General features: G+C 49.4%; 1 protein-coding gene and 1 pseudogene across 5 annotated transcripts in view; both read right to left on the bottom strand.

The window, feature by feature from the left end:
* Window positions 1–20,786, bottom strand: part of ulk4 (unc-51 like kinase 4) — a 615,462-nt gene that overhangs the window by 290,497 nt on the left and 304,179 nt on the right. For all 5 annotated transcript variants that reach the window (XM_070880300.1, XM_070880304.1, XM_070880303.1 and 2 more), the window contains exons 28-29: window positions 7,370–7,421; window positions 7,105–7,249 (exon numbers count right to left, since the gene is read on the bottom strand). In XM_070880300.1, the coding sequence (XP_070736401.1) occupies window positions 7,105–7,249; window positions 7,370–7,421 (197 nt within the window). The remainder of the gene's footprint in view (window positions 1–7,104; window positions 7,250–7,369; window positions 7,422–20,786) is intronic.
* On the bottom strand, window positions 5,973–6,152 carry LOC139264808 (U2 spliceosomal RNA; annotated as a pseudogene).

The following is a 20,786-nucleotide window of genomic DNA, read 5'->3' as shown; positions in this document are numbered from 1 at the left end:
CCAATTGTGCTCATTTTGTAAACAAAGTTTCTTGTATTCTCGTCGACAAATGTTATGTATGCAATAAAGGTTCAAACTGAGTCCTGTTTAACTAAGCAAGGTACAACCCTGGCTCTGCTTTATTTAGGCCCAAAGTGCCTGACTCGCAAAATGGCTGGCCTTTTATACCAGAGCAGCACCATGTGCATGCTACTCAGTGGCCTCCAACAATGACGCCATCTGGTGGCTATAAACAGAATGTACATACATGACACTCTCATGTCCATCTGAGCTGGCAGATGGGGCTGTAGGTTAATGTCTCCTCTGAAACTGTGCAGCATTCCCTCAGTACTGCACTGAAGTGCCAGCCGCGATTATCCGCTCAATTCTGCAGTGGGTCTGAAGCACACTACCGTCTAACTCAGAGGCAAGAATGGCACCAATGGAGCCAAGCTCACTAAGACTCTATCAGAAGTTTGTTTTGAGGACTAGAGTTCTGATCTACACAGTGGTCGGGTCAGGTTAGGTTCACAATGTTTCCTCATTCAGCGATTTCCCAACCTCTACTGCAATTTTAAAGGGTCGCATAAGACCATAAGAATTAGGAGCAGGAGTCGGCCATTCGGCCCCTCGAGCCTGCTCCGCCATTCAATAGGATCATGGCTGATCTTTGACCTCAACTCCACTTCCCCGCACGATCCCCATATCCCTCGATTCCCCGAGAGTCCAAAAATCTATTGATCTCAGCCTTGAATATACTCAACGACTCAACATCCACAGCCCTCTGGGGCAGAGAATTACAAAGATTCACCCCCCTCTGAGTGAAGAAATTGTTCCATGTTAGAGTACTGTGATAAATAATCTCCGCTCTCTCGTCTTGCCATAATGAGCATCTCTGCTTCCTTCCATCATTACACAGGATACATCGGATATACGGCCCAGAAACAGGCCATTGGGCCGAACAAGTCCATGTCGGTGTTTATGCTCCACTCGAGCCTCCTCCCGTCTTTCCCCATCTAAATCTATCAGCATAACCCTCTATTCCCTTCTCCCCCATTGGCTTGTCCAGCCTCCCCTTAAATACATCGATACTATTCACCTCAACCCCTCCCTGTGGCAGCGAGTTCCACATTCTCACCCCTCTCTGGGTAAAGAGGTTTCTCCTGAATTCCCCATTGGATTTCTGGGTGACTATCTTACATTGATGGCCTCTAGTTATACTCTTCCCCACAAGTGGAAACATTCTCTCTGTATCCACTCATCAAAACTTTTCATCATTTTAAAGACCTCTATTAGGTCACCCCTCAGCCTTCTCTGTTCAAGAGAAAAGAGACCCAGCCTGTTCATCCTTTCCTGATAGGTATACCCTCGCATTTCTGGTATCATCCTTGTAAATCTTCTCTGCACACTCTCCAGTGCCTCTAGATCCTTTTTATAATATGGTGACCAGTGCTCCGAGTGTGGTCTAACCAAGATTTCTAGAAATAAAAGGCATCACAAGGGGTATGGGGAGAAAGCGGGAATATGGTGTTGAGATAGAGGATCAGCCACGATCATATTGAATGGCGGTGCAGACTCGAAGGGCCGAATGGCCTACTACTGCTCCTATTTTCTATGTTTCTATGGATCAATGTGCAGTGTACTACATTTACAACTACCACAGTAAATGACACAATTAACAGGCTCACAGTCTGGGAGCAGGTGAACAGGATCGCACCCTGGGATTATCCTCGAACACTGGAGCTCTGTGAGTGGTGGCTGGGTGCATCCCATGCACTTCGCACAATGAACAGAAGGAAAGCACAACTTCATTCATTTGACTTCCCACATAGCCAGCCAATCGCAGCCAATTCCCACAACGGCTTTTGAATGATTAGCGCTCAAACGACGGGACAGATTGCTGAGCTCGTGTCTGCAGCACTGACTGAAATCAGAATACCAGGGGCCAGTCACTTCCTCCACTTCTCTCAGCTATTCCTTTACAACAGCAGTGAAAGTGAGCATATGAAAATGGCGCCGAGTTAGCCTACATCATACAGGCTGCCTCACTGTGTGTTAAATACACAAACAATCTGGTGTTTCTACTGTCGGTCAGTGTGACTGTAAAATTGTAGTGCCCCACACAACGTGTATTTATATAGCGCCCTTAACGTAGTAAAACATCCCGAGGTGCTTCACATGAGTGTTATGATAAAAATTTGATACCGAGTCACATAAGGAGAAATTAGGGCAGGTGATTGGTCAAAGAGATAAGTTTTAAGGAGCGTCTTAAAGGAGGAAAGAGAGGTAGAGAAGGGGCGAGGTTTAGGGAGGGAGTTCCAGAGCTCGGGGCCTAGGCAACAGAAGGCACGGCCACCGATGGTGGAGCGATTATAATCAGGGATGCTCAAGAAGCCAGAATTAGAGGAGCGCAGACATCTCGAGGGTTGTGGGGCTGGAGGAGGTTACATAGATAGGGAGGGGCAAGGGACATCGAGGGATTTGAAAACAAGGATAAGAATTTTAAAATCAAGGTGTTGCTTAACCGGGAGCCAATGTAGGTCAGCGAGCACAGGGGGGTGATGGGTGAGTGGGACTCGGTGCGAGTTCGGACATGGGGCAGCGAGCACAGGGGCTGATGGGTGAGTGGGACTCGGTGCAAGTTAGGACACAGGGCAGTGAGCACAGGGGGTGATGGGTGAGCGGGACTCGATGCGAGTTAGGATATGGGCAGCGAGCACAGGGGGGTAATGGGTGAGTGGGACTTGGTGCGAGTTAGGACACAGGGCAGCGAGCACAGGGGGTGATGGGTGAGCGGGAATCGATGCGAGTTAGGATATGGGCAGCGAGCATAGGGGGTGATGGGTGAGCGGGAATCGATGCGAGTTAGGACACGGGGCAGCGAGCACAGGGGGTGATGGGTGAGCGGGAATCGATGCGAGTTAGGACACGGGGCAGTGAGCACAGGGGGTGATGGATGAGCGGGACTCAGTGCGAGTTAGGACACAGGGCAGTGAGCACAGGGGGTGATGGGTAAGTGGGACTTGGTGTGAGTTAGGACACAGGGCAGTGAGCACAGGGGGTGATGGGTAAGTGGGACTTGGTGTGAGTTAGGAGACAGGCTGCCGAGTTTTGGATGACCACAAGTTTATGGAGGGGAGAATGTGGGAGGCCGGCCAGGAGTGCGTTGGAATAGTCGAGTGTGGAGGTAACACCACTAACCACGCACCAGTCAAATCACCGCATTGCCACATGTGACCCACATTTTGCAAACCATTTTCGGCCACCAGGAAAGTTACAATAATCCTCCACACAAACATGTCGGCACTTCCCTGCCCCTGTGCTACTTCAGACCAAGCCACTCTCACCAGTCCAGGCGCCCCATCTGTTCTCACTGGAGTGACCATAAGACTAGGGTATTCAGCCCAGCTTGTGCCGTGGTGGGATTTGAACTCATATCTCCGGATCATTCGTCCAGGCCTCGGGATTACGTATACAAAGCAAAATACTGTGGGATGCTGGAATCTGAAATAAAAACCGAAAACGCTGGAAATCCCTGCGGGTCAGGCAGCATCTGTCGAAGGGTCACATATAGGCCAGACCAGGAAAGTTCTGAGGAAGGGTCATCGACCCAAAACGTTAACTCTGTTTCTCTCTCCACAGATGCTGCCTTGACCCGCTGAGATTTCCAGCATTTTCTGATTTTAACTCTGGAACAGTAACAGAACTGCTCTGCTACCGCACCGAGTATCAGGTCCTCAAATCTGGCACCAAGCTCATGGTCTACAGGGCTGTAGTATTACCCACCCTCCTGTATAGAAACATAGAAAATAGGTGCAGGAGTAGGCCATTCGGCCCTTCTAGCCTGCACCGCCATTCAATGAGTTCATGGCTGAACATGCAACTTCAGTACCCCATTCCTGCTTTCTCGCCATACCCCTTGATCCCCCTAGTAGTAAGAACTTCATCTAACTCCCTTTTGAATATATTTAGTGAATTGGCCTCAACTACTTTCTGTGGTAGAGAATTCCACAGGTTCACCACTCTCTGGGTGAAGAAGTTTCTCCTCATCTCGGTCCTAAATGGCTTACCCCTTATCCTTAGACTGTGACTCCTGGTTCTGGACTTCCCCAACATTGGGAACATTCTTCCTGCATCTAACCTGTCTAAACCCGTCAGAATTTTAAACGTTTCTATGAGGTCCCCTCTCATTCTTCTGAACTCCAGTAAATACAAGCCCAGTTGATCCAGTCTTTCTTGATAGGTCAGTCCCACCATCCCAGGAATCACTCTGGTGAATCTTCGTTGCACTCCCTCAATAGCAAGAATGTCCTTCCTCAAGTTAGGAGACCAAAACTGTACACAATACTCCAGGTGTGGCCTCACCAAGGCCCTGTACAACTGTAGCAACACCTCCCTGCCCCTGTACTCAAATACCCTCGCTATGAAGGCCAACATGCCATTTGCTTTCTTAACCGCCTGCTGTACCTGCATGCCAACCTTCAATGACTGATGTACCATGACACCCAGGTCTCGTTGCACCTTCCCTTTTCCTAATCTGTCACCATTCAGATAATAGTCTGTCTCTCTGTTTTTACCACCAAAGTGGATAACCTCACATTTATCCACATTATACTTCATCTGCCATGCATTTGCCCACTCACCTAACCTATCCAAGTCACTCTGCAGTCTCATAGCATCCTCCTCGCAGCTCACACTGCCATCCAACTAGTGTCATCCGCAAATTTGGAGATACTACATTTAATCCCCTCGTCTAAATCATTAATGTACAATGTAAACAGCTGGGGCCCCAACACAGAACCTTGCGGTACCCCACTAGTCACTGCCTGCCATTCTGAAAAGTGCCCATTTACTCCTACTCTTTGCTTCCTGTCTGACAACCAGTTCTCAATCCACGTCAGCACACTACCCCCAATCCCATGTGCTTTAACTTTTCACATTAATCTCTTGTGTGGGACCTTGTCAAAAGCCTTCTGAAAGTCCAAATATACCACATCAACTGGTTCTCCCTTGTCCACTTTACTGGAAACATCCTCAAAAAATTCCAGAAGATTTGTCAAGCATGATTTCCCTTTCACAAATCCATGCTGACTTGGACCTATCATGTCACCTTTTTCCAAATGCGCTGCTATGACATCCTTAATAATTGATTCCATCATTTTACCCACTACTGAGGTCAGGCTGACCGGTCTATAATTCCCTGTTTTCTCTCTCCCTCCTTTTTTAAAAAGTGGGGTTACATTGGCTACGCTCCACTCCATAGGAACTGATCCAGAGTCAATGGAATGTTGGAAAATGACTGTCAATGCATCCGCTATTTCCAAGGCCACCTCCTTAAGTACTCTGGGATGCAGTCCATCAGGCCCTGGGGATTTATCGGCCTTCAATCCCATCAATTTCCCCAACACAATTTCCTGACTAATAAGGATTTCCCTCAGTTCCTCCTCCTTACTAGACCCTCTGACCCCTTTTATATCCGGAAGGTTGTTTGTGTCCTCCTTAGTGAATACCGAACCAAAGTACCTGTTCAATTGGTCTGCCATTTCTTTGTTCCCAGTTATGACTTCCCCTGATTCTGACTGCAGGGGACCTACGTTTGTCTTTACTAACCTTTTTCTCTTTACATATCTATAGAAACTTTTGCAATCCGTCTTAATGTTCCCTGCAAGCTTCTTCTCGTACTCCATTTTCCCTGCCCTAATCAAACCCTTTGTCCTCCTCTGCTGAGTTCTAAATTTCTCCCAGTCCCCGGGTTCGCTGCTATTTCTGGCCAATTTGTATGCCACTTCCTTGGCTTTAATACTATCCCTGATTTCCCTTGATAGCCACGGTTGAGCTACCTTCCCTTTTTTATTTTTACGCCAGACAGGAATGTACAATTTAAATTTTTTATTTATTTATTTTTTATTTATCCAATTTCGTTCCAGATCAACTCTAACGCCAAAGATCACTTTGCGCCAATGTGTTTGATCTCAGGCCAAAAGGCCGAGAGGCGAAGTTGCACCGTTCCTGGAAATATTGCAATACCAGGTCGGTGCATGGAGTGGACGGGGCATGCCCCTGATCCAGCTCCCTGTCCAAAAATCAATTCAATATCATGTCCCCATAGGGGATATTAAACTGATAAGAACAGATACTACACTTGATCTTAGCCAACAGGAATGTACAATTGTTGTAGTTTATCCATGCGGTCTCTAAATGTCTGCCATTGCCCATCCACAGTCAACCCCTTAAGTATCATTCGCCAATCTATCCTAGCCAATTCACGCCTCATACCTTCAAAGTTACCCTTCTTTAAGTTCTGGACCATGGTCTCTGAATTAACTGTTTCATTCTCCATCCTAATGCAGAATTCCACCATATTATGGTCACTCTTCCCCAAGGGGCCTCGCACAATGAGATTGCTAATTAATCCTCTCTCATTACACAACACCCAATCTAAGATGGCCTCCCCCCTAGTTGGTTCCTCGACATATTGCTCAGAGACATGGACCATATGCAGTAGACACCTCAAATCGCTGGAGAAATACCACCAATGATTTCTCCGCAAGATCCTGCAAATCCCTGGGAGGACAGACGCACCAACATTAATGTCCTCAACCAGGCCAACATCCCCAGCACTAAAGCACTGACCACACTCGACCAGCTCCGCTGGGCAGGCCACATTGTCCGCATGTCCGACACGAGACTCCCAAAGCAAGCGCTCTACTCGGAACTCCTTCACGGCAAACGAGCCAAACGTGGGCAGAGGAAACGTTATAAGGACACCCTCAAAGCCTCCCTGATAAAATGCAACATCCCCACCGACACCTGGGAGTCCCTGGCCAAAGAGCGCCCTAAGTGAAGGAAGTGCATCCGGGAGGGCGCTGAGCACCTCGAGTCTCGTCGCCGAGAGCATGCAGAAACCAAGCGCAGGCAGCGGAAGGAGCCAGACCCACCCACCCTTTCCTCAACCACTGTCTGTCCCACCTGTGACAGAGACTGTGGTTCTCGTATTGGACTGTTCAGCCACCTAAGGACTCACTTTAAGAGTGGAAGCAAGTCTTCCTCGATTCCGAGGGACTGCCTATGATGCTGATGAGTATGATTAGATGAGCTGATCTCCAAAATTATGCCTTCACTTACTGAGGGAGCAGCGATTCCCGGATGAGGATCAGTAACTTGCTGCTCGTAGCCAGTTTCTCCGCTTTCTCTCCCAGCAGGACTTCGTGGTTTGCCATGAGAGACGTGGTTTCGGATAGTAACCGCAAGCTGAAAATCCGCCACTCCACTTTAAAGACACACACAGACATGAAAGGGTTTCAAAAAAAGTACTCTCCAAACAAAAAAAATTGCAAATCAGAGTTGCTGTAAATTTGAATTAGTGCTATGTTGTTCTGACAACCCTTACCGTTCTGACTGAGCACCAGGGAAACCAAGGGTGGGAGAATGCAATCGACAATCTGAAAAGCAGAAATAAGCAGAGATTAAAGGAAAATGCATGGCCCATTTTGACAATTATTAACTCAAAACAGCACCTACTAAAATGCAGCATCTTACACATGTCTGCATTTACTTTCATCTGTCTTTCTCGGTCAATTTTCGTCACCATTTATTCTTCTTCAACTTGAAGGCGCTGCCTGTGGCTGGGATCTGCTTTCACAGACGCGTGGCACTCCTGCCGAGGTTGCCTCACTTAGGGCTCAATTTTGACCGGGAGTTGCTCTGTCTTTTTTGGAGTAACTTGGTTTTTCTGGCGTAACTTATAAACCTCCATTTTCCACAATCAATTTGCACCAGTGTAAGTGAGTTAGTCACGATTTTTTTAGTTTCGTTTTTTTTTTCTCAAAAGGGGACGTTAACAGCCACCTACGCCAGTTCTGCCTATTTAGGTAACTTTGGCCAGCTAATAGTTACTCCATTTCTACTTAGGCCAGAGTATGTGGCTACTTCAGAAAACCCTTGCGGAAAGTTAAGAAATCGGCGCAGGTAGGTACACTGGAGGCCATTCGGCCTGGAATAGGGGCGGGAAGGGAAGCGGAGAGAACCTGCATCTAAAGCACCAAGACTTACAAACTACCAAACCTTGCAAACAAAAAGTTTTAAGAATTCAATAACAAATAAAAAATTGAAGTAAGTCCTACCCTCATCTTAAAACTCGGCCCAGGAGGGCACTCGGCCTGGGCTAGGGGCGGGGGGCAGGAGAACTGATAGAAATCATCCAAGCAGGAGCACTATCCGTTCTCCTGCCCGCCCACCCTAGCCCAGGCCGAGTGGCCTCCCGGTGCGATTTCTAAGATTAAAGTGATTAAAGCTTCAAATCGATGCATTTACCAAAGTAGGGTTAAGGCTTTTCAACATGGGTGTCTAAAGAACCATGCTACTTAAACTGACTGCTTCACCTGTTAATACACACACAGCTCCCCAATAAGCAATGTATTTTCCAATTTAAGTCCATAAATAGGCATTTTCCAACCAAGTGGAACTAAGCAGTCCGTGCAATTGCCACTCCATACCCCTACTCACAACATTTGGCCAGCATCGGGTCCCACATACACAGCGGCTGCAGCAAGACACAGAGAGGCTGGGGCGAGGAGCTACTGCGCATGCGCGGACACGCCACTGAGCATATGCAGACGCCCGGCACTGTTTTCGGCGCAGGACGCTAGCTCCACCCTCGACTTGACTGGCCACGCTGCGCGTCCACAGGGAGGAGGCCGGACAGCGGTCAAAGTGGGAAGGAAATTTTTCGGCGCACTTCTGAACGGAGAAAAGCACGCATCTCCGGTAAGTGTGCCAAAAAACGGGCTGGGCCAAAATTGAGCCCAAAGTGTGTGATCATACACAGCGAGCGAGCGTCGGAAGTGACGGTACGTGGGGCCACATCACAACCGAGCCCGATTGTGACCTTCTCGCTCACAACTCCCGACTGCGGCAGTGAAGAACGGCTGACATTCACCCTCACGCCCCGCTCCGTAGCTGAGGGAGCCGAGACCACTTACAGAATCCCCACAGCGAAATCTGGCGGCGGATTTTCAACGCACCGCCCAACTGTCAAACCGGGCGTCGTGGCTCAGCCGCACGTTCGAGAAACCGCCCAGTTTCCATTTCCGTCGACTTTGATGATTTACAGTGCCAGCCATGGCTCAGTGGGCAGCACCTTCGTCTCTGAGTCAGAAGGTTGTGGGTTCAAGTCCCACTCCAGGAACTTGAGCACAAAAATCTAGGGTGACACTCCAGTGCAGTACAGAGGGAACCCCGCACTGTCGGAGGGGCAGTACTGAGGGAGTGCCGCACTGTCGGAGGGGCAGTACTGAGGGAGTGCCGCACTGTCGGAGGGGCAGTACTGAGGGAGTGCCGCACTGTCGGAGGGGCAGTGCTGAGGGAGCGCCACACTGTCGGAGGGGCAGTACTGAGGGAGCGCCGCACTGTCGGAGGGGCAGTACTGAGGGAGTGCCGCACTGTCGGAGGGGCAGTACTGAGGGAGCGCCGCACTGTCGGAGGGGCAGTACTGAGGGAGTGCCGCACTGTCGGAGGGGCAGTACTGAGGGAGTGCCGCACTGTCGGAGGGGCAGTACTGAGGGAGTGCCGCACTGTCGGAGGGACAGTACTGAGGGAATGCCGCACTGTCGGAGGGGCAGTGCTGAGGGAGTGCCGCACTGTCGGAGGGGCAGTGCTGAGGGAGTGCTGCACTGTCGGAGGGGCTGTACTGAGGGAGTGCCGCACTGTCGGAGGGGCAGTGCTGAGGGAGCGCTGCACTGTCGGAGGGGCAGTACTGAGGGAGTGCTGCACTGTCGGAGGGGCAGTGCTGAGGGAGTGCTACACTGTCGGAGGGGCTATACTGAGGGAGTGCCGCACTGAAGGAGGGGCAGTGCTGAGGGAGCGCTGCACTTTAGGAGGTGACGTCTTTCGGATGAGACATTAAACCGATGCCCCGTCTGCTCTCTCAGGTGGATGTAAAAGATCCCATGGCACTATTTTGAAGAAGAGCAGGGGAGTTCTCCCCGGTGTCCTGGGGCCAATATTTATCCCTCAATCAACAATCACTAAAACAGATTATCTGGTCATTATCACATTGCTGTGTGTGGGAGCTTGCTGTGTGCAAACTGGCTGCCGCATTTCCCACATTACAACAGTGACTACACTTCAAAAAGTACTTCATTGGCTGTAAAGCTCTTTGGGATGTCTGGTGGTTGTGAAAGGCGCTATATAAATGTAAGTTTTTCTTTATTGATGGATTGGCAGGGTTACACCTGGGCGGCAGGATGAAACGCTACCTGCCTGATCGTTCAGCGGGAGCACTGCTGCCCCTTGAAACAGGGGAACGAGCTGTACTGCCAACTTACCTGATTGCAAAGCCTGATTATGCTACCTTATCTGCATTTGCTTTGATACCGTGTCAACTTTCCCTCGGCGAGATCAGCATCACAGTAAAATGCTGGATTGGCTTGGGTTCACAGGGAAGGGAGAGAGAGAAAGATAAAGGCTTAACAACCCAAAGAGCAGTTGGTACACATTGCCTCAGTGGTCATTGTTAGGCTTTAAATAGTGGCGCGATCTGTAAAAGAAACAATTAGCTTAAAGAATGTTGGTAGGTCGGTGAAGAAACCCTGGAATTTGGGGTTTGCCTGCATACGCTGTTCAGAGAAATAACATTTTAGTTATTTGTTTTTAGTATATACCATTACACTGGCCACCACTGTTCCCGGTCATTGTTTGCCTGCGCGGCCCATTCACATCCTGTCACGTGTGCAGTGAGCGGCCTGCTCCGGGCCGGCAGACCATTCGCAGACTATCGGGCACATTGCTGGCCATGCACTGTAAACAGAGCAAAACCTTCCACACTGTCCTCCGAGAGTTCTTCCCAGTAATTGTGTCTCCCTGCTTCCCTCTCTCTCTCTGTCTGCCTCTGTCTATCTATCTCTCTCTCTGTCTGTCTATCTCTCTCCCTGTCTGTCTATCTCTCTCTGTCTGTTTCTCTCTCTTTCTCAGTCTATCTCTCTCTCTGTTTGTCTGACCCTTTGTCCCGGTCTGTCTCTCTCACTGTCCCTCTTTCTCTGTCTGTCTCTCTCACTGCCCCTCTCTCTCTTTCACGGTCCCTCTTTCTCTCTGTCTGTCGCTCTCACTATCTCTCTCTCTCTCACTGTCCCTCTCTCTCTCTATCTGTCTGTCTCTCTCTGACCCTCTGTCTCTCTCTCTCTCTCTGTGTCTCCCTCTCTGACCCGTTGTCTGTCTCTCTCTCTCTCTTTCTCTCTCTCCCATCCGTATAATACTGTGGTACAGGTACTTGTTTGAGTCTCTTCCCATCAGTCCACATTCTGCTGACTGACAGATACCATGTTAAGACGACTCTTTGATCAGCGGCAACACTTTGAAGTTGGTGCCATTTATCAGAGAGGCCCAATCCATGCAGCAACTCTCATTAAAGAAGAGTAGACCAGTGGGGAGAGAAGTTAGTCGAACCCAATCGCAGGCTGGGAATAGAGAGAAGCCAGCAAGGGACGGTGGATTCGGATTACACGGCAGAGGAAGATTTGAGCAGGATCTGAAGTAGATACAATTGGATGGATTGCATTAGTTTAGTTACACAAGGGAACAGTTCAAGACGTTTGTTTAAATGATGCCGGTGGAAGTGGTCTGAAGCCACAGGAACAATGTATCCCACTTTAGATAACAGCACTTGCTGTTTGGTTATTAACTTTTAGATTTTATATTCTCTTTGTGTAAAGCACTTTACAAAGTCTGTGCAATGCGGGTAAAAAGCTGCCCATTTCACACCATGCTGAACAATGAATCACAACCCGCAGGAAATCTTCATTTTAAGCTGCGCGGCCGTGCATGCTCCAGGGGTCTCGCGCACACTCCGGGGGTCCGGCCCAAGCACTGGAGCCCCGTGCATGCTCCAGGGGTCTCGCGCGCACTCCGGGGGTCCGGCCCAAGCACTGGAGCCCCGTGCATGCTCCGGTGGTCCCGCCCACTCTCCGGAGGTCCCGCACTCGCTCCGGGAGTATTGCGCCCGGCCCGGGAGTCCTGCCCTCGCTCCGGGGGTCCCGCCCAGTCTCCAGGGATCCCGCCCAGTCTCCGGGGTCCCGCCCATGCTCCGGGGATCCCGCCCTCTCTCCCGGGGATCCCGCACTCTCTCCGGGGGTCCCGCCCTCTCTCCGGGGGTCCCGCCCTCTCTCCGGGGGTCCCGCCCTCTCTCTCTCTCGTGTCCCGCGCAGCGACTTTTAAATTGTAAAAAACGTGCATGTGCAGACTTTTGAATGGTCCGCGCCACCCGTTAAAAGGGCACCGCGGTCCAATAAAACATGCAGGATCATTGCCCACAGGTCACTGAGTATAGTTTGTACCCAATGTTCTCTGTGAGCGGCTTGTGCAGGTCCTCGCAATCGGTGCGTGGCCTCGGGGGGAATATTGTTTGTACCCTTTACATAATCGCCTGCCTCCGTTTCATTTATAAGGGACCCAGCAGGCTGATTGGGTCTTTTCTCACCTACAAATTGTATTTATATAGCATCTTTAACGTAGTAAACATCCTAAGGCGCCATCACCTCCACGTTCCCCTCCCAGTCACACACCATCCTGACTTGGAAATATATCGGCCGTTCCTTCATCGTCGCTGGGTCACAATCCTGGAACTCCCTCCCTAACAGCACTGTGGGAGCACCTTCACCACACGGACTGCAGCGGTTCAAGAAGGCGGCTCACCACCACCTTCTCAAGGGGCAGTTAGGGATGGGCAATAAATGCCGGCCTTGCCAGCGATGCCCACATTCCAGAAACGAATAAATAAAAATGCCCCATCAGTAGTCAATGTCCCCGGGAAGTCAGGGAGAAAACCGGCAGAGAGAGATATGCCAGAATCAAGTTCTTCCACCTATTGCCAGACAAATTTCACCAATTTGTTTAAGAATTGTGCTGACTGAGTTTTAAAATCCCTCAATTGCGCTCCAATTTGCAGCTTAGTACACTCATTTTGTTTTTTCTGAATTTCTTTACAAGGTTTACAAAATTCAACAGTTGCAGAAGTAACATGATAAGTAGCTGTCTACAGCAATTCTACCGTTCCAACCTCGGAATATTTATTAGATGAGAAGGAAGATACTGGGATTGGTGTGCACTGCTGAATAACTTCAATAAAATTAACTTGTGGAAATTGGCAATTCCTCAAGTGTCAGCCAGTGGCTCAGTGGGTAGAACTCTCACCTCTGAGTCAGAAGGTTGTGGGTTCAAGTCCCACTCCAGGGACTTGAGCACAAAAATCTAGGCTGACACTCCCAGTACAGTACTGAGGGAGTGCTGCACTGTCGGAGGGGGCAGTACTGAGGGAGCGCTGCACTGTCGGAGGGGGCAGTACTGAGGGAGCGCTGCACTGTCGGAGAGGCAGTACTGAGGGAGTGCTGCACTGTCGGAGGGGCAGTACTGAGGGAGTAACGCACTGTCTGAGGGAGCGCTGCACTGATGGAGGGGGCAGTACTGAGGGAGCGCTGCACTGTCGGAGGGGGCAGTACCGAGGGAGCGCTGCACTGTCGGAGGGGCAGTGCTGAGGGAGCGCTGCACTGTCGGAGGGGCAGTACTGAGGGAGCGCTGCACTGTCGGAGGGACAGTACTGAGGGAGCGCCGCACTGTCGGAGGGGCAGTACTGAGGGAGTGCCGCACTGTCGGAGGGGCAGTACTGAGGGAGCGCCGCACTGTCGGAGGGGCAGTACTGAGGGAGTGCCGCACTGTCGGAGGGGCAGTACTGAGGGAGCGCAGCACTGTCGGAGGGGCAGTACTGAGGGAGCGCCGCACTGTCGGAGGGGCAGTACTGAAGGAGCGCTGCACTGTTGAAGGTGCCGTCTTTCCGACGAGATGTTAAACCGAGGCCCTGTCTGCTCTCTCAGGTAAATGTAAAAGATCCCACGGCACTATTTTGAAGAAGAGGAGAGTTATCCCCGGTGTCCTGGGGTCAATATTTATCTCTCAATCGACATCACTAAAGCAGATTATCTGATCATTATCGCATTGTTGTTTGTGGGAGCTTGCTGTGCGCAAACTGGCTGCCCCATTTTCTACATTACAACAGTAACTACATTTCAAAAAGTTCTCCATTGGCTGTAAAGCGCTTTGGGGCGTCTGGTGGTCTTGAAAGGCGCTATATAAATGCAAGTCTTTCTTTTCCAAGGTGAGATTCTCCAATACGTCGTAGAATCACAGAAATCTACAGTGCAGGAGGCGGCCATTCTGCCCACTGTGTCATACACTCCACTGAGCAGCAAGACATAGATCAAAACAAACTTGTTACAGCCAAGGCAGCAATATGAATGTCTGGGCCCTAAATATGTGCTCTTTGAACCATCAATCTTGTGCACTGATATTGCAATTCGCAGCAGATTTTTTGACAGGTTATTTGGAACAATCTAATATTGCACACAGCAACCATTAATTTCACACAAGCCAGCATTTTGCAGGCCCAGTATGGGTGTCAGCATCTACTGATGAACGTCAGTGACGCTCCCACCCCAAGTTACAGTGCTTAATGAAGCGAGTCTGGCTGCTCCCATACCAGTTGGGAACTCTAGAGGAACCAGGAACTCACAGCTAACGCAGTGGCTGGAATCCCATCCGTTCGCAGCGGGACTCCAGCGGGAGGTGCAACTGGGTGGCACTGAAGGGGAGAGGAAAGCAAAAATGGGGAAAGGAAAGGGGGAAATGCACAACACTGAAAGGGACCGGGAAGGGTGGACATGGATGGCAATAGAATGGAGCAGGAAAGGGGGGAAATGAAAGGGACATGAAAGAGGGAATGAAATGGGGAAGGAATCGGAGACTGGGTGTAAAGCTTTGGGTGGAGAGTGCCAGCATTAACTGAAGGGGAGAAAGAGAGCCAGGCTTGAACACAGGTGGTGGAAAAATGCCATTTTGAATTGGGGTAGGGCAGAATGGTGGCAGCCTCAGTGTTGGGATTGGATGTGGGGGAGTAACTATTGAAGCAACTGTTGGGGATGTGACAGTATGGTTGAAAATCCAAATGTGACTTTTTTTTTTAAAAAGCTTTAAAATTGATCAGTTATCAATAGTGAAATGTAAAATTAATTAGTGTGCAATAATTTTAAAGTAAAAATTCAACATTTTCCAAGGCAGCATGCCACAAATCACTTAGAAATGCACCATGGATATGTCTATCTCCGCCTTAAATATATTCAGTGACCCAGCTTCCACAGCTCTCTGGGGCAGAGAATTCCACAGATTTACAACCCTCAGAGAGAAGAAATTCCTTCTCATCCCAGTTTGAAATGGGCGGCCCCTTATTCTGAAACTATGCCCCCTAGTTCTAGATTCCCCCCATGAGGGGAAACATCCTCTCTGTATCTACCGGGGGTCACAATCTAAGGATAAGGGGTAAGCCATTTAGGCCGAGATGAGGAGAAACTTTTTCACCCAGAGAGTGGTGAACCTGCGGAATTCTCTACCACAGAAAGTTGTTGAGGCCAGTTCGTTGGATATATTCAAAAGGGAGTTAGATGTGGCCCTTACGGCTAAAGGGATCAAGGGGTATGGAGAGAAGGCTGGGGTGGGGTACTGAAGTTGCAAAAATGATCAGCCATGATCATATTGAATGGTGGTGCAGACTCAAAGGGCCGAATGACCTACTCCTGCAACTATTTTCTATGTTTCTATGTTACCCTATCAAGCCCCCTCAGAATCTTATAAACATTTCAATAAGATCACCTCTCATTCTTCCAAACTCCAATGAATACTCGCCCAACCTGCTCAACCCCTTCATCTCAGGAATCAAGCCCATGAACCTTTTCTGAACTGCCTCCAATGCATGCATATCCCTCCTTAAGCGTAAGCAGAGACAGAGATCAAGCAGACACAGTGCTCAAACATCAGCATTGCTGACTAACAACACATAAAACGCACGCCAGACAACTCACCATCACAGGTGTGTGCTGGAAGCCTTGGGGTCAGGAGGACAACCTCCTCCATGTATTCTGGTCAGGCCCCCGCACTCGGCCATTCGGGACAGCGATCGAGGGGAGCACAAGGGCCAGGGCCAAGCTTGCACTCCCAGAGGATTGCTCTCCTCCGAGAGGCCCTGCAACAAGCAGTCTAGCGCAGTTATCATGCCGTAGTACACCCCACAATACACACGTGGCTGAAATGCAAGCAAGATATGGCTGGAGCAGAGCTATATCTGGTATAAAGCTCCAGTTGATTCACTATAAATTCAAATATCTCAAATTTCAAATACAATAAATGGGTTAGCTCCAGAGGTAAAATAACAATTCTCGGAAAATCTAGGTTAAAGAAAGATTTGCATTTCTATAGCGCCTTTCTTGACCACCGGACGTCCCAAAGCGCTTTACAGCCAATAAAGCACATTTTAAAGTGTAATCACTGTTGTAATATGGGGAACGCGGCAGCCAATTTGCGCACAGCAAGCTCCCACAGACAGCAATGTGATAATGACCCAGATAATCTGTTTTTGTGATGTTGATTGAGGGATAAATATTGGCCATGGAACACCAGCGATAACTCCCCTGCTCTTCTTCGAAACATTGCCATGGGATCATTTCTGTCCATCTAAGAGAACAGACGGGGTCACAGTTTAACATCTTATCCAAAAGACAGTACTGTCCCTCCGACAGTGCAGCACTCCCTCAGTATTGCCCCTTCGACTGTGCGGCGCTCCCTCAGTACTGCCCCCGACAGTGCGGCACTCCCTCAGTACTGCCCCTCCGACAGTAAAGCACTCTTGACAGTGCGGCGCTCCCTCAGTACTGCCCCCCGCCTCATTACTCCCCCTCTGACAGTGCAGCACTCCCTCAGTACTGCCCCCGACAGTGCGGCACTCCCTCAGTACTGCCCCTCCGACAGTAAAGCACTCTTGACAGTGCGGCGCTCCCTCAGTACTGCCCCCCGCCTCATTACTCCCCCTCTGACAGTGCAGCACTCCCTCAGTACTGCCCCTCCGACAGTAAAGCATTCTTGACAGTGCGGCGCTCCCTCAGTACTGCCCCCCGCCTCATTACTCCCCCTCTGACAGTGCAGCACTCCCTCAGTACTGCCTCTCCGACAGTGCAGCACTCCCTCAGCACTGCCCCTCCGACAGTGCAGCACTCCCTCAGTACCGCCCCTCCGATAGTGCAGCACTCCCTCACCGACAGTGCAGCACTCCCTCAGCACTGCCCCTCCAACAGTGCAGCACTCCCTCAGCACTGCCCCTCCGACAGTGCGGCACTCCCTCAGCACTGCCCCTCCAACAGTGCAGCACTCCCTCAGTACCGCCCCTCCGATAGTGCGGTGCTCCCTCAGTACTGCTCCTCCGACAGTGCGGCACTCCCTCAGCACTGGAGTGTCAGCCTAGAAAAATAAGGAGGGCGTAAAATTCATGAAACCTTTTCAAATACATTTTTTAAAGGAAAAAAAACATTGTCACGGCACATTAGGTAGCATCAAACTTGCAGCGCATCCCTCCGAGTACTAGAACATGTTCAATATTCTGGAGTTTCGGCACTAATTAGAAGAGAATGCAGTTAGTCCCAAGTGTGGCTGCATCCTTTGTAAACACAGCTTGAGCTGAAAGCCAGAGGTACTTTTGGCTGGAAAGAAGTTGCGAGAGGACAAACTTCATTATCGTGTAAATTACCATCAATAATTGCTCGTCTCCTGATTCTTATGCAACACCAGTGTTATTTGATGAGGGTCCAGGAGCTGTCTTTGCTTCAGCAGTAAATGAGGGGAATTCTCAGGAGTCAAAGTGCTGCTTTGAGAAATGATTATTTTGGCAGCAAGCCACAAGCCACGCATCGTGAAACCCACAGGGAGGCGGCCTAAATGAACACGGTTGGGCTCAATGTTTTAATTGAGTACATATCATGTATGAATTTTAATTTACTGGAGTACAACCTTTGAAAGGGATTGTATTTCAATTTCGAAATGAACGTGCTGGGCACAGTTCCGCGCACGTTAGTAAGTACCTGGAATCCAGATTGCAAAATATTTCAAAAGACATCAATTAAAAGTTTGCCTACACAGTGAATTGATATTGGTTCCCATTAACTACACTCTTGGACCTCAAAGATAGTTACCAATCTGGTATTCCAATGCCAAATCCGGCTCCGCCTTTAACCCCCGTGAGGGATGAATTATGATGGGTTTTTTTGGTTATTCATTCAGTGCTGAGTTCTCCGGTTCCGTCACTTAAAAATATGCAAAATTTTTCCACTTTACTGAAGCAGTAGCATTATCTGCACTTCAGACATTGTCATAGAAGGGCTTCAGAATGATCCCTTCAGATCAAAGGTTAGGGCACATGATTCATTTTGGATTTTGACAACACAATAAATATTATACATAATATTTGGCAGAAAAAAATCAAAGAGCAAGTTATTATTTAAATGGAGAAAGATTGCAAAGTGCCACAGTACAGCGGGAAACACAAAATGTTAGTATGCATGTATAGCAAGTGATCAGGAAGGCCAATGGAATCTTGGTCTTTATTGCAAAGGGGATGGAGTATAAAAGCAGGGAAGTCTTGCTACAGCTATACAGGGTATTGGGTACCAATGCTTCTGAATTAGGAGCAGGAGTCGGCCATTCGGCCCCTCGAGCCTGTTCCACCATTCAATAAGATCACGGCTGATCTTCGACCTCAACTTCACTTTCCCGCCCGATCCCCAGATTCCCTTAATATACAAAAATCTATCGCTCTCTGTCTTACATAGAAACATAGAAAATAGGTGCAGGAGTAGGCCATCTAGCCCCTCGAGCCTGCTCTGCCATTCAACAAGATCATGGCTGATCTGGCCGTGGACTCAGCTCCACTTACCCGCCCGCTCCCCGTAACCCTTAATTCCCTTATTGGTTAAAAATCTATCTATCTGTGACTTGAATACATTCAATGAGCTAGCCTCAATTGCTTCCTTGGGCAGAGAATTCCACAGATTCACAACCCTCTGGGAGAAGAAATTCCTTCTCAACTCGGTTTTAAATTGGCTCCCCCATATTTTGAGGCTGTGCCCCCTAGTTCTAGTCTCCCCGACCAGTGGAAACAACCTCTCTGCCTCTATCTTGTCTATCCCTTTCATTATTTTAAATGTTTCTATAAGATCACCCCTCATCCTTCTGAACTCCAAGGAGTAAAGACCCAGTCTACTCAATCTATCATCATAAGGTAACCCCCTTTCTCGAATCAGCCTAGTGAATCGTCTCTGTACCTCCAAAGCTAGTATATCCTTCCTTAAGTAAGGTGACCAAAACTGCACGCAGTACTCCAGGTGCAGCCTCACCAATACCCTGTACAGTTGCAGCAGGACCTCCCTGCTTTTGTACTCCATCCCTCTCGCAATGAAGGCCAACATTCCATTCGCCTTCCTGATTACCTGCTGCACCTACAAACTAACTTTTTGGGATTCATGCACAAGGACCCCCAGGTCCCTCTGCACCGCAGCATGTTGTAATTTCTCCCCATTCAAATAATATTCCCTTTTACTGTTTTTTTTCCCCAAGGTGGATGACCTCACACTTTCTGACATTGTATTCCATCTGCCAAACCTTAGCCCATTCGCTTAACCTATCCAAATCTCTTTGCAGCCTCTCTGTGTCCTCTACACAACCCGCTTTCCCACTAATCTTTGTGTCATCTGCAAATTTTGTTACACTACACTCTGTCCCCTCTTTCAGGTCATCTATGTATATTGTAAACAGTTGTGGTCCCAGCACCGATCCCTGTGGCACACCACTAACCACCGATTTCCAACCCGAAAAGGACCCATTTATCCCGACTCTCTGCTTTTTGTTAGCCAGCCAATTCTCTATCCATGCTAATACATTTCTTCTGCATTGGGGCTATGTTGATGTCGATGATGGATCGAATTAGATAGTGGTCCGCCCAGCAGCCGTCAACTCCTGTCATGGCGCGGGTGATGCGCATATCCTTACGATCTCTGGCTTGGACGATGACATAATCGAGCGGGTGCCAGTGTTTGGAGCGAGGGTGTTGCCACGATGCCTTGTATTGGTCCCTCTGGCGGAACAGGGTGTTGGTGATGAGGAGTTCATGTTCTAGACATTTTGTCAGGAGTAGGGTACCGCTGGAGTTGGCTTTCCCTCCCCCTCTCTGCCAATCAAGCCTCCCCAGAGAGCTGTGTCCTTGCCAACCCTGGCGTTGAAGTCACCGAGGAGGATCAGTTTGTCGCCCGCGGGGACGCAGGACAGGGGTTTTTTGAGGTTGGTGTAAAAACAGTCTTTGGACTCATCAGTTGCATCGAGCGTTGGGACGTATGACTGATGACTGTGGCGCACTGGTTCCGGGATAGGGTGAGTCGGAGAGTCATGAGGCGTTCGTTAGTCCCGCAGGAGGAGTCGTTGAGGGGATCGACCAGTTTATTTTGATGGCGAAACCGACTCCGTGGAGGTGTCGTTCTTCCTCTAGTTTCCCTTTCCAGAAAAAGGTGTAACCTCCACCTTGTTCCTTGAGCGGACCTTCCCCTGCCCGCCGGGTCTCGCTTAGGGCAGCGATGTCGATATCAAAGCGTCTAAGTTCCCGGGCGACTATGGCGGTGCGGCGTTCCGGCTTATCGCTGTTGGGGTTGTCCATGAGGGTCCTGACATTCCAGGTCCCGAACTTCAGTGGAAGATGCCTTTACGTGAGTTCTTGCAGCGAAGGTTCACCAGACTGATTCCCGGGATGGCAGGACTGACATATGAGGAGAGACTGGATCAACTGGGCCTTTATACATTGGAGTTTAGAAGGATGAGAGGGGATCTCATAGAAACATATAAGATTCTGACGGGACTGGACAGGTTAGATGCGGGAAGAATGTTCCCGATGTTGGGAA

This window comes from Pristiophorus japonicus, chromosome 5, assembly GCF_044704955.1.
Source record: "Pristiophorus japonicus isolate sPriJap1 chromosome 5, sPriJap1.hap1, whole genome shotgun sequence".
NCBI lineage: Eukaryota > Metazoa > Chordata > Chondrichthyes > Pristiophoridae > Pristiophorus > Pristiophorus japonicus.
The sequence above is the reverse complement of the archived record's forward strand: the minus strand, read 5'-3'. Positions and strand labels throughout refer to the sequence as shown.